Consider the following 12,417-nt stretch of genomic DNA (forward strand, 5'->3'; position numbering starts at 1 on the left):
CCAGTCCCACAATGTATATTTAAAGCATTCCTATAACATTTTAAGTTGTGGCTTCCTCCAAAGAATGATGGGAATGGTAGTTTCTTAAGGGTGCTGGGAATTGTAGCTTTGTGGGCACACTTAAGAGACTACAACTCCCATGATTCTTTGAGGAAAGTCACGACTGTCAACGTGGCGTAAGAGTGCTTTAAATGTATGGTGTGGATGACGTTCATACCTGCCAAGTTCCGGCCTAATAAATAAGGGACTGGACCAGAAGTAGCAGACCGGAAGTAGCGCTGCCGCCATTTTGGAACTGGGCGGAGCAGCATCAAAAGTCGCATCTGAGCATGCTCCGCCCAGTTCCAAAATGGCCGTCGCGCCAGAATAAACCAAGGAAAAACAAAAATAATCCGTTTTTTCGGCTGGGAACAGCTGGAAAAACGGGGGTTTCCCAGGGAATACGGGAGACTTGGCAGCTATGATGACGTTAGCTGTGAGCTTCTGTGCATAAGCTTCATGTAGAAAGTTATGCACAGAAGCTCACAGCTATGCATGTAGAAAGCTTCATGTAGAAAGTTGGGATTTGTAAGCAATAATGCAAAGGCATCCGTGTTGCATCACTGAGAATGAGAAGACTGATATACAACTTTTCCAAAATGGGGGGGGGGGGTTGCTTTAAAATACCAGATTGGTCTTTCCACTTGTAAGAACTGTACGAGCATTCCTATTAAGCCATCTTTCGAAATTATCATGTCAGGTCTTAAGGCCTAAACTTTGACTGAAACAAACAAATTTGTATGTTTAATACAAATAGTTTGTATATAAACGTTGTTCTAGCTCTTCTTGTCGCAATATATAGGAGAGTTACTCCCCGGTGCTTATTTGTACACTACTTTTTGTTTTGTATAAATTTAAAAAGTGGCACGCATCATTACTTGGGCACCTTGCACCAACCCAGACTTTCTTCCAGTTATTGAAATCATGATGTTATATGATCATATATGAAACCCATAAATTCTTGGTCTGTCTAGCTCAGGAGTGTCTGTTCCATTGATGGGGAAACTGTGCCTCCTCCCAGATGTTGTTGGACACCAACTTCCATCCACCCCAGTCAGCATGGCCAGTGCTCAGGGAGAATGAGTTGAAGTCCAATCTACACTGATTGGCATCAGTTCTCCAGGGTTTCAGACAGCCCTACCAGGAACTGAACCTGTATGCAAAACATGCACTCTATCATTGAATTAAGGCAGGGTTCCTCAACCTTGGCCCTCCAGATGTTTTGAGACTACAATTCCCAGCATCCCTGACCACTGGTCCTACTAGCTAGGGATCATGGGAGTTGTAGGCCAAAAACATCTGGAGGGCCGAGGTTGAGGAAGCCTGAATTAAGGTCTCTCCGTACTTATGCTGCTCAGAGTGTATGCTGCTTCTGAATGGAAACGAATCCATGTAGGAAATGTATCATATGAAATAGTTCTAATTTTCCTAACACATCAAACCCCCATCTCAAGGCCCGCTTCAAAGCCTTATTGTGGTGTTTCGCAAATCTGTAACTTGTCATAATACACAGGAATCCAGATGATGGAGGAGACAAGAAAAGGCTGAAGACTATGGATATGTCATTGTCAAGTTTGTTTGTTTTTATTAAATAAATAAAAAAGAGCCAACAGGCTCAGTGAACCCACTGAATCCAAACAAAAATTAAACCATCAGTGCTTGCCCTCACGGAACCAGAAGTTATTCATATTAGTTAATCTGCTGAACCAACCATTCTTCTGGACAAAGCCTTGTGTTTAATCAAGTAATATCATAATAGTATCAATATTATTGTCACATTCATAAGTAACATTTTCCATAATGGAAAGGCCCCTCTTATTTCTTGGCTTTTCTACTTTCTTAATCCATTAACCTTTTGTTCCTTTGTGTACAGGGATTTCCCTTCCACATTTTGATACATTAATTCTAGCTTTAGGCTGCCTTGGAGCCAGAAATTGATTTAATATTTAGGCTACGTAAGCAATTCTTAAAGGGTGGCAGCTCAACTCTTCCTGCCATCACTGCTAAAGAGACATTTTCAGAACTCTAGGTCAGCTTGTAGAAGTGCTATTATGTTTGCTAGCTCTCTCAAACAGAAGTAGAATCCTTATTTTACTAATTTCCAATTAAAAGTTTGAGGTGCGACTGCTTATACGGTTACGTAAAGTGCCACTACTGTATCGACAAAGGAAGCTCAAAAGAGTAAGTCTTAGTAGAACAACGAATCAGCAAAGTAACTATTTATACTTCTCAGACCACAGCTTTGTGCATTTTCCTTGTTCAGGTGATTGCAAGAACCATCAAAAAGTCCAGTCAATGGATGCTGGATGCCCTTTCTCAGAGGAAGAGAGAGCTGCTACAAAGCCATTCAGCACACAGTAATCTACATTAGCAATATAAGAAGACATACATCATTACTATCATTATTATCATTATTACTATTATTTATTAAAGTTCTGTACAGCCCTTCCTCCAAGGATCACAGGGCGGTGTACAATTAAAAATAAATACATATATACCATAATAACAAACGAAAACATAACGTTCCCCCCAGTTTCAAAGGCTATAGATGAATTAGACAAAGGCCTGGGAGAAGAGAAACATGTTTGCCTGGCACCTAAAGATATGCAGTGAAGGCGCCAGGCAAGCCTCCCTGGAGAGAGCATTCCACAAATGGGAAGCCACCATAGAAAAGACCCATTCTCATGTTGCCACCATCCAGACCTCTTGTGGAGGAGGCACAAGAAGGCCTCAGATTATGATTGCATGGGCCGGGCCAGTTCATATAGGGAGAGGCTGCCCTTGAGGTATTGCGGTCCTGAGCCATTTAAGGCTTTATAGCTAAAAACCAGCATTCTGAATTGAGCCAAGATACTAATTGGCAGCCACTGCAGTTAGGCCAGGACTGGTGTTATATCCTCAAACCATCTTGCCCTGATAAGCAACCTGGCTGCTGAATTCTGAACCTGCTGAAGTTTCCGAACAGTCTTCAGGGGCAGCCCCCCACATTTAACATGTAGTAATCTAAACCTAGAGGTTTCTAGAGCATAGGCAACAGAAATTAGGCTGTCCAGACAGGGGCACAGCTGGGTCACTAGCAGAAACTGATGGAAGGCACTCTGCACCAGCACCACTGAGGCCACCTGTACCTCAAGCAACATAGGAAGCTGCCATATATGGAGTCAGACAACTGGTCCATCTAGCTCAGTAATGTCTTTGCTGAGTAGCAGCCACTTCCAACTCTGTGCCAGTTTCTCCCATGGAATTGCCTGCCCTCTTTGGGCTGGCTCATCTACTTTCCTACAGTAGCACTAGAATTGGTAGCCCCTGCTCTACAAACAACAGCTGTGACCATGCAGTCAGCAAACCACTCCTTGTGGTTTTTATATTCATCCCTTTCCAGTGTTCCCTTTTTATTCGGGTCTTTATTTTATTATTCTTTTCTCTTGTTTTCTGCATTTGAAAACCGTTGTAGCTTTAAGAGACACCTGAACTAACAATTCCTATCTGAAGTACTGCGTAGTAGAAATTCTTAAGCGTAAAGGTTGGTCAAAGGATCAAAACCAGAATAAACAAATTCTGTTTTAACTCTCTGTCTTAGCTAAGTCCTGTAATAACATAAATAGAATTTATTTGCATTACTGCTACGGGTCCAGACAAAGAAAATAGTCTATGAAGGCTGAAGCATAAGGTTCCGTGACAATTATAAATGGGAAAGAGCAACTTTGACAATCTCTGCGATCAGTTCTTTTGTGTCACTTTTGAGATTTCTATGGCTTTTATGATTGACAATCTCTGGCATTAGAATTGTGTTAGAATTGTGTTTGAATTTGTTCCAGCTTGGCCAGCAAATGCATCAGCTTCTCTTCGTCCGGCTCTTTTTCGTCATCTGAAGTGTCCAAGTTCCTGACCTCCACCTCGTCGTCCTCTTCTTCATCCTCCTCATCATCTTCCTCCTACAACTCATTTATTTCGACATTGGGGGTCTCCACCTCACCTTGGAGTCTCTGAATCTCCGTGAAGATCTTGGTCTGCTGTGCACAGGCAAATCTCTCGTCTTCCAGCAACCCTGCTTGCAATTCGTGGGAATCCCCTTTATGCTTGAGGGCCACCTCCCGGATTTGTTCCAGCCTGGCCAGCAAACACATTAGCTTCTCTTCATCCGGCTCTTTTTCGTTGTCCGAAGTGTCCGAGTTCCTGACTTCCACCTCGTTGTCCTCTTCTTCATCTTCCTCCTCCTCATCTTCCTCCTCCAACTCGTTTATTTTGACATTGGGGATCTCCACCGCACCTTGGAGTCTCTGAATCTCCTTCGTGAAGATCTCGGTCTGCTGTGCACAGGCAAATCTCTCGTCTTCCAGCAACCCTGCTTGGAGCCTGGCCACCTCTTCGGAGGCGCAGGAGAGACGGTCGTCAAAGTGTAACACCACCAGCACCTTGGGGGCAGACTGGCTGTCCCCGATGCCCGGCCGCTTCATCTTGATCTCGGCCCGCAGGGCTGTGACCTCCATGTCGTACTCATCCTGGTCCCTCTGCACACTCTCCAGCTCGGCTTTCAGCAAGCAGATCTCCTCCTGCAGCCTGGCCACCTCGTTCTCGTGCAAGGCGGCAGTTTCCTCGGCGTCCAAGCGCAGGCTGTGGATCTCCTCATTGGCCTCCACAGCTTTCCCCTCCTGCAGCAAGTCATGCTCTTCCTTCAAGGAGCACATCTGAGCTTGCAATTCGTGGGAATCCTCTTCATGCTTGAGGACCACCTCCCACTGGACCGCTTGGAGTGCGAGCTGCGGGAAGCCAACGAGATCCACAGCCTGCGCTTGGACACCAAGGAAGCGGCCACCTTGCACGAGAAAATGCTATCCACCCTGCAAACTGCATTCCCAGTGAACTTTTGGCTGCCTTGGCCTGTAACTACTTCCAAGAAGAACAAGAGACATATCTGCATGCTACGTAATTAAGTGAACGTCATTATGGCCTTCTGAATCTTTTAACTCTACTAAATGAAAACCAAAGTAAACAAAACCTTACTGCTTCGGTAATCACAAGCTCTTGGAATTTTTATGGGTGTTAGAATCATTGCGTTCTTTAGTTTTATCTTAGGAATGTAGACTAAACTTCTACAAATTTGTTTTGCAAATCTATGAGTCTCTGGGTGTTGGCAGCTTCTGTGCTAGTTGTGGAGCAAGTGGTGAGACTGGGATTTATTTTGCTGTGTTTCCTGAGCCTTTTCTGATTTTCTTTATACAGTATGTCATCTTGTAGGTGTGTGCAGGTACCCGCAACAGTAAAGCTCACTTTGCCAAGACAAATGCTAATGGAAGCAAGATATGTGGATGTATAGAAAAATGAAATAGAAGCTTCTGTTTGCATTTCCTGGTAACTTCTTGTTATCACTGAATGGCTCTGGAGAATATCTCAGAAAATGCTACAGTTATCAAAAATTCATTTTTTGATGAGCCTCTTACAAAGATCAGGAACGCCAGACTGTAGCAACATGAAATGCAACTTGTCACCCTCTCAAAAATACTGTCTTCACCCAGTGGCACCTGCTGCCTACTAGACTTGGTGGAGCTGCCAGGAGGTTACAAGGATATGGCCAATGAGGTAATGGAGACATTGCCAAGTTGCTCTGGTTTTCTCCCCATCCATGGGCGTAGGCAGGGGGGGCGGGGGGGGCAGCTGCCCCCCCCTAGAAGCAAAAAAATTAATGTATTTTATAGACCATAACCAGCACTTTTCCCCTCCAAAAACTGAAGTGGAAAGGGCTTTGCTTTAGCAAGAGCAGCTAAGTCTCCGCTTGCTGGGGGGGGAGGGGACACAGCAGTAACAAAAACACATCAAATAAATAAAGCAAAGTGGCTACCAGTAGTTAAGCAGTTAAGACAATGGAGCATATATCCCCAGGCAAGATTCGATAGCTGACCATTTCACCCTATTGTTCTTAAGTGGGAGTTGTTAATGAGCATTCAGGAGCATTAAGAGTTCTATTGGCGATTTAATGAGGGTGCAGACTCAGAGGATTCAATTTGACTAAGGTGGCTCTGCAAGGCTAAAAAGAAGTGAATAAGAAAGGGGGGAGGCTGTAGCTTTGACAGACACAGTGATGTTTATAAAAAGCATTGGTGTTCCAGTCTGCCCCTCCTCCTGCAACTGTATACTGTAAATCAGGGGTGGCCACCTCCCAAGAGACTCTGATCTACTCAGAGTTTAAAACTGGGGGTGATCTACCCCCTTTTGGGGGGTTCAGGTCAAAGCTGTTGAGTTTTTTTTAAAGGAAGGGAAGCCCTGTTTTGGGGGGTTTAGGTCAAACCTGTTGAGCTTCTTTTAGGAGGGAGGGAGGCCCATTTTTGTTTAGGGCTTCAGGTCATAGTTCAACTTTTTTGAGGGAGGAGGAAAATTTTGGGTGAGCTTTTTTTAGGGGTGCCAGTGACCTACCAGTGATCTACCACAGACATCCAGTGATCTACTGGTAGATCACAATCTACCTGTTGGACGTGCCTGCTGTAAATCAAGCAGAGAGAAAGCTGCTTACAAGGCTCCTGTACATGCAGAGTTCCAGCATCACAGCGTCACCCAGAGGCACCCACAAATATGAGTTATCCCTCTCTCTATTTCTTCCTTCCTTCCCTCCCTCTTCCATCCTTAATAAAATACGGGGGGGGGGCAGATAAGCCCCACATAGAAAGCCCATCAACATGGGGGGGATGACTCTTTCAAATACGGTATTTACCAGTAATTGGGGGGGGCACCTAGGCCTCTAGGAGTTGGATGCTATGCCTAGGAGTAGGACAATTCAAGAAAGCAGAATGATGCATATGCTATGGTAATATATCAATAGAATCATAGAATTGTAGTCGGAAGGGACCACAAGGGTCATCTAGTCCAACCCCCTGCAATGCAGGATTTTTTTCCTAAGGTGGGGATTGAACCATGGTTGAAATATTATGCTGATATGCAGCAACGCCTCGGAGCCGTCGTGGCTGCGGCCGTGTCTTGCCTCGCCCTCGCCCGCCCTGCCACCCCCTCTCGCCTGCCCGACCCTCCCGTCCTCTCCAGCCAAGCAGGGTAGCCGCCAACGCTACCAGCCCCAGAAGCACAAGGTGGCCGCTGCTGCCACCGCCACGATGTCATCAGGCCCGCTGGCCCTTTAGCCCCGCCCACTTCATGGCCCCTCCCCTTCCATGCCTTGGCCCCGCCCCTGAACGACCATGGCTTGGCCCCCCCCCCTAGTTTTGATCCTGGCTACGCCCCTGTCCCCATCCTGCTCCCTTGCAAAAAAATTGTACAACTACTTGGCACCTACACTGAAAGGTATCTTACTTTGGTTCAGAAGGCATCTCTGCTGTCACAGTTGCTCCTCTGCTGGGAGAAAAGTTATAGGGTCTCCACCTCTTCTGGTTCTCTCCCTATCTTCCTCCTTTGCAAAGAAACAGTGGCTCCTTAAACATTTCCGTTTTATTAACACTTAACACCTAATATACCGTAAGTGTTTTTCCTCAGTTCATGAGGACTGTAATCTCATCCACATTATCCCAGGGAAAATGTATCAGTCTACTTAATTTGTATTTACTGTTCACTGGGACCAATACAGCCACAAATACCCATACCATGTTAACCATGGGCTGCTTATTCCTTTATCTTCCTTGCAGATATTGTGTCGGCTGCTGGGCTTTGCTTACTCATTTACCACTGGTAGAACTTCACAGTGTTAATGAGCTCATGACAGCCACCTCTCCTGCTTTGAATGGCGTCTGCCATACTGTAGATCAGGGGTAGGCAGAGAATTGGTCTACTGGTAGTTTTCTGGGTGAGTGAAAGTAGTTTGGCAAGTTTTTCTGACTCCCAAATATTTAACAATAGCAACAACAAAATAAGTATCCCACCACCTAATAAAGACAGTTTGGTGTAACAAGGAGCTGGTTTTTCTGTGAATGGACAGTGAGCTCAGTTCAGTTCAGGTACTTGAATATATATATATACCGGTATATATCAATCTCTGCACTCAGAAGCCACCATGCTTTTTAATTCTAAGTGCATGTTTTTTTCAAACCTGGCTGTAGTTGGCAGCTCTTCAGGGTCTAATAAAACAAAAAGCAAATTCCACAAGCCTGAAGTCTGCCTCTCCCTGCTCTGGATACTGGAGAATAAGTGGTAAAAGGGATAAGAAGCCTCATTGGAAGGAACTATATGTTGTTGGAATAAGCTAGAACTGGCGTGATGGCACAAAGAACCCTCTAGGGCACAAAGCCTCTAGGGCACCACCAGTATTTCTAGGTTCTGTGCTTTGCAGTTTAAGAATTACATTCCGGTTTTTCTTGCAGTGTTACACATATCTTCGCATTCCAAAAGATCCTGAGGCTGGAGTGGTGCACCTTTGTGGGGACATCAATGGGTTGTACTAACATGGTGGCAAGCAGGATGCCACTGGTGCTTCTTATGGGAAACTATGTTAATTAACTTTGGAGGGTTCTGGTTAACATCTCTTGGGTAGCAAATCCAGGGCACAACACTTGAAACATGTGAAGAGAGCTAGGAGACCATGCCATGAAATCCAGAAGCCTATTATGCCAGGCTTAACCACATTATAGCCAAATCATACCCTTCTGTAACCTCCTTAAAAACAATAACTGAGGGTTATTGAGCATTGACGTGTTGGCAGAGGTGGCTTTTGGTTAAATGTAAACAGCACAGGTGTTGATATGATGCCATGATTCCAAAACAGGTAAATTCCTGCTTGTGGGCTTCCCTTGGGCATCTGGTTGGTCACTGGGTCAGCATATTCACAATCAGTAAAGTGAAAAAAGTAACACAGTAATCGCACCCCTTCCTAGCCGGCTGATATGGTCTTGAAATAAAATTGTCAGCATAACTTTTGTGAAAATTATTTATATACTTACTTATTTATAAGACTTCAGTGATCCCCCCCCCGGGGGCGAGCACATTATCTGCCTGGCCCGGGCCTCTGCCTGGTTCTGCGAGGGCCTGACTGAGCAAGGGCCCTTCCCTAAGACTAAGAGCCTCTCAGGACAGGAGCCATTCACGATGGCAAGGCCCTGTTTTATTTCTTCAAGCGATTCAATCACTGCTAAGGAGTGCTGTTGTTTTTGCGTTGGGAGGAGCTTTCTGAAATGCCTTTGGGGAGCGCGCATTGCCAGAATCCAGAAGAGCGAGAGGGGGGAAGAGGGGGTCCCAGATTATACCATTAACTGGGGTGGGGTGGTGGGGATGCGCTTCAGAGACCACCTCTCGTTGTTGCCTCTTTCCCTCCCTGCCCACCTCAGCCACGAGGCCGCTCTCCCCTCGCATTCCGCCGCTCTGATTGCTGCTCGCTGCTCCAGGTACCTCCCCCTCTTCGCCTTTTGTTTTAGTGTCAGGCAGCAGCCCAGTTTCCTGTTGATACCGGAATGTTGTGAATGGCCAGGAAAACGCCACCTTCTTCTGCTTCCCTCTGCCTTTCTCTTTCTCTCCCGGCCACAGCTGGGAGAGCCTCTCTTGGCCAGCGCTCTCCCAGCTCTTGCAATTCCCTAGCCGAGACCAGAAAGAGAGAGAGGCCTTCGCAGCCTCCCCGCGAACGCGCTTGAAACTTTCGAGGAAGAGGAAAAGCAAGAAGCGGCGGCGGCGGCGGCGGCCGCGCAGGAAGGACGCTTTGCCTCTCCAGGCGGCGGGCGGCGGGAGAGGCAGGTGCAGGCGAAAGGGCAGCTCCAAGCCACGCCATGGAGGAGCAGACGGATGCCTAAGAAAGGGGTCGTCCTCTTTCTCCCTGTCGTCGATGGCTGAAGCCTGGAGGCTGGAAGAAGAAGAGGAGGAGCTGAAAGAGCTCGGCAGGAGGCACAGGAGACCCAGCTTGAACCCAGCAACAGGTAGGCGCGAGAGGGCAGGGAAGGTTGCGCCGAGGGAGCCCGGGAGGCGAATCCCGGGGCAGGGGTCCGAAGTGGGGAAGAGAGGCATGTGCTGGAGGGGTGGGGGAAGAATTCAACGCCTTCAGGAGTCAGGTTCACGCAATCCAACGAGCTGCAGAGTTTACTTCGATGCACGTTTTTAGGGGTTCGGATTGTCTCTGGTTGCCTTTCCCGACAGCATCTCCACATGCTTAAGTCTCTCTCTGGAAACTGAAGGGATTGCAATGTGACATGGCAAGGGGTTGGGGGACAGTCAAGGTGTCTCTGGTGATAGGATCAAGCATCCTTTCTGAGTCTGCCCTCCTGTTTCTGAATGTGCATTTAAACTCCTTGACATCTGTGGACGTGCAGTGCAGAGATCAGAACACACTTGTGGTCATGTGGGCCTGGCCCTCAAATCCAGTCAAGACATGGGCTATTACGTTGCACCTTAGCTGTGCCCCAGCAGCATACAGTTTGGACTCTGTCAGAAAGGAGTGCAGGCGCACTGTCTGGAATATATTTGGGGTTCCCCCCACCCCATTTCTCACTGCATGCAGCGGTTTGATCTAGGGATTGGTTTGAAATTACTGCCTTCCCTGTGGTGCCCTCCAGATGTTTTAGACAGACATCAGCTTCAAGCAGAATGGTCTGGCGTAATGGGAGTTGTAGTCCAAAATATCTGGAGGCTCCATTTGGGGAAAGGCTGCTGTAATAGATAGGCAGAAGTCTTGTGGATGGGCTCAGTATAAGTGTTTTGACTGTGGTGTTGCAAGCAACAGAGGGTTATGATGTCTGGGTCAGGGAATATCCCTCCCAGTTGGCTGTTAAAGGGGGGGAGGACGTTGTTAGGTCTTCATGGAAGAACGTTCTGGAACAACATATCTTATCTCATGGTGAGTCAGATGTAATTCATGGTAACTCATGGTTCAGTGAAAGGATCATATTCCAATACTGTACATTTTTTCTTCCTGGTTGGTGTAGTCTACTGTACACTTGAACTTTCCCTTTAGTTCTTTAGAATTCTGAACATTTATGGCACATCCAATGTATCTCTAGTCAACATTGCTAAGTTTTTCACCAAATATTTTTGTCCTTAACTATTTCTCTGTTTTAAGACCAGAATGTGGCTCTTATGTGAAATAGGTATTCCTCCTAATCTTAGCAGGAGAACACTTAGTGATATAGGACATGTTTTGCATGCAGAGAATTTCTGGTTTAGTTCCTGGGATGCAGGTTGGGCTAGGAATCTCCCCTGTCTCAAACCCTGCAGAGCCACCGCCACTTGGTATAGACTCTGAGAGTAATGAGCTAGATACGCCATTGGTGTATTTGTGTAAGCTTTCTATGTAACTGCATGCCTGAGCCAAGCCACACATAAAAGGAGAGGGAACACTGAAGGGTCATCTACTTTGCAATTTGGCATACTTCAAGGTTTGCACTCTGTTGACTTTGGACTGCTAGCTTTGCTGACTTCCCAGAATTATCAGTAGTTTCTGTGTTTGAACAGTGGTAGACTATTCCATACCCGAAAGGTGTTACTGTATTTTCTTTCCTCACCTCTTTGGCAGGGAACTTCCCTGTCTGATACCCTCAGAGGTATTTAAGAAACCTTCACTGATAGTTATACAGCTGTGGATTCTTATTAAGCTGGAGCAGCATAGTTGCAGAAATTCATGCTATAGATTGCAGACTTGTAAAGAGATTGTCAGATTTTTACACACACACGCACACACACACAGAGAGAGAGAGAGAGAGAGGGAGGGAGGGAGGGAGAAGGAGACCCCTCTGTCCATTCACTGGCTAGAAGACTGACTTGGGATCCTTTGTGTTTATGGTGGATCACAGGCAGAATCTATTTTATGCTCTTGTTGCCTACCGGTAATTAAACAGCCGCATTTGGAGCATTTTGCTGGAGCCACCTTGGGCTCTGTGTTGTAGAAGGGCAAATGCAACTTCAGCAAACAGTTTTAATTAATAAGCCTTCTACGCATACAGTTTACTTTCAGCTGTGGAATCTTGTTCCATCCAGACCATTCTCTGGGTTATTAGTGGCATGCCTTGAGGAAACAAAGTCAAGAATCTGTGCTAGAAAAAGGTACAATCCAGGAGCTACCTGTAAGTATCAGGTGGTCAGTGACTCATGCCACTATCAGTAGTAAGTGAAGAGTCAACTGGCAAGGAAGCAGGCCATGAGTAACTGCTATGCATTAAAACAGAACTATGTGTAATGCATGACTGGGAAAACTCAGGCCTAAGGCAGTTCTCGAGGCTGCTCTTCCAGATCCTAAGGACTTTCTTCAGACCGCTCCCCAGGTCACACCCCCTTATCCCAGACCACAACCCACACCGGACTTGCTCCATGTTCCTTCCCAGTAATTTTATCTAGCTGGAATGTGTCCTTGGACTGTGATACCGCCTCTTCCTTGCCTAGATGGATTGTGAATGTGTGTAAACCTCTGGCTTTTTGTATGGCCTACTTTAAGGGTCATGTTCATTGCTGTCTCAGTCTTCCCTCTGGCCC

General features: G+C 46.3%; 2 protein-coding genes across 3 annotated transcripts in view; one reads left to right on the forward strand and one right to left on the reverse strand.

The window, feature by feature from the left end:
• Positions 1-1,636: 1,636 nt before the first annotated feature.
• Positions 1,637-4,830, reverse strand: LOC148687339 (uncharacterized). Its single transcript, XM_088661091.1, has one exon. It carries the CDS (start codon positions 4,725-4,727, stop codon positions 3,975-3,977), a length of 753 nt encoding a protein of 250 aa, XP_088517217.1. The 5' UTR covers positions 4,728-4,830; the 3' UTR covers positions 1,637-3,974.
• Positions 4,831-9,158: 4,328 nt separating this feature from the next.
• The window catches only part of SH3D19 (SH3 domain containing 19), a 71,794-nt gene continuing 68,535 nt past the window's right edge, over positions 9,159-12,417 (forward strand). Inside the window, exon 1 of one of the 2 annotated variants that reach the window (XM_035114007.3) lies at positions 9,159-9,875. In XM_035114007.3, the coding sequence (XP_034969898.1) occupies positions 9,785-9,875 (91 nt within the window). In that variant the 5' untranslated portion in view covers positions 9,159-9,784. The remainder of the gene's footprint in view (positions 9,876-12,417) is intronic. The other variant, XM_035114009.3, reaches the window with a different exon arrangement.

Source organism: Zootoca vivipara, chromosome Z1, assembly GCF_965207765.1.
Source record: "Zootoca vivipara chromosome Z1, rZooViv2.hap1.1, whole genome shotgun sequence".
Lineage (NCBI taxonomy): Eukaryota > Metazoa > Chordata > Lepidosauria > Squamata > Lacertidae > Zootoca > Zootoca vivipara.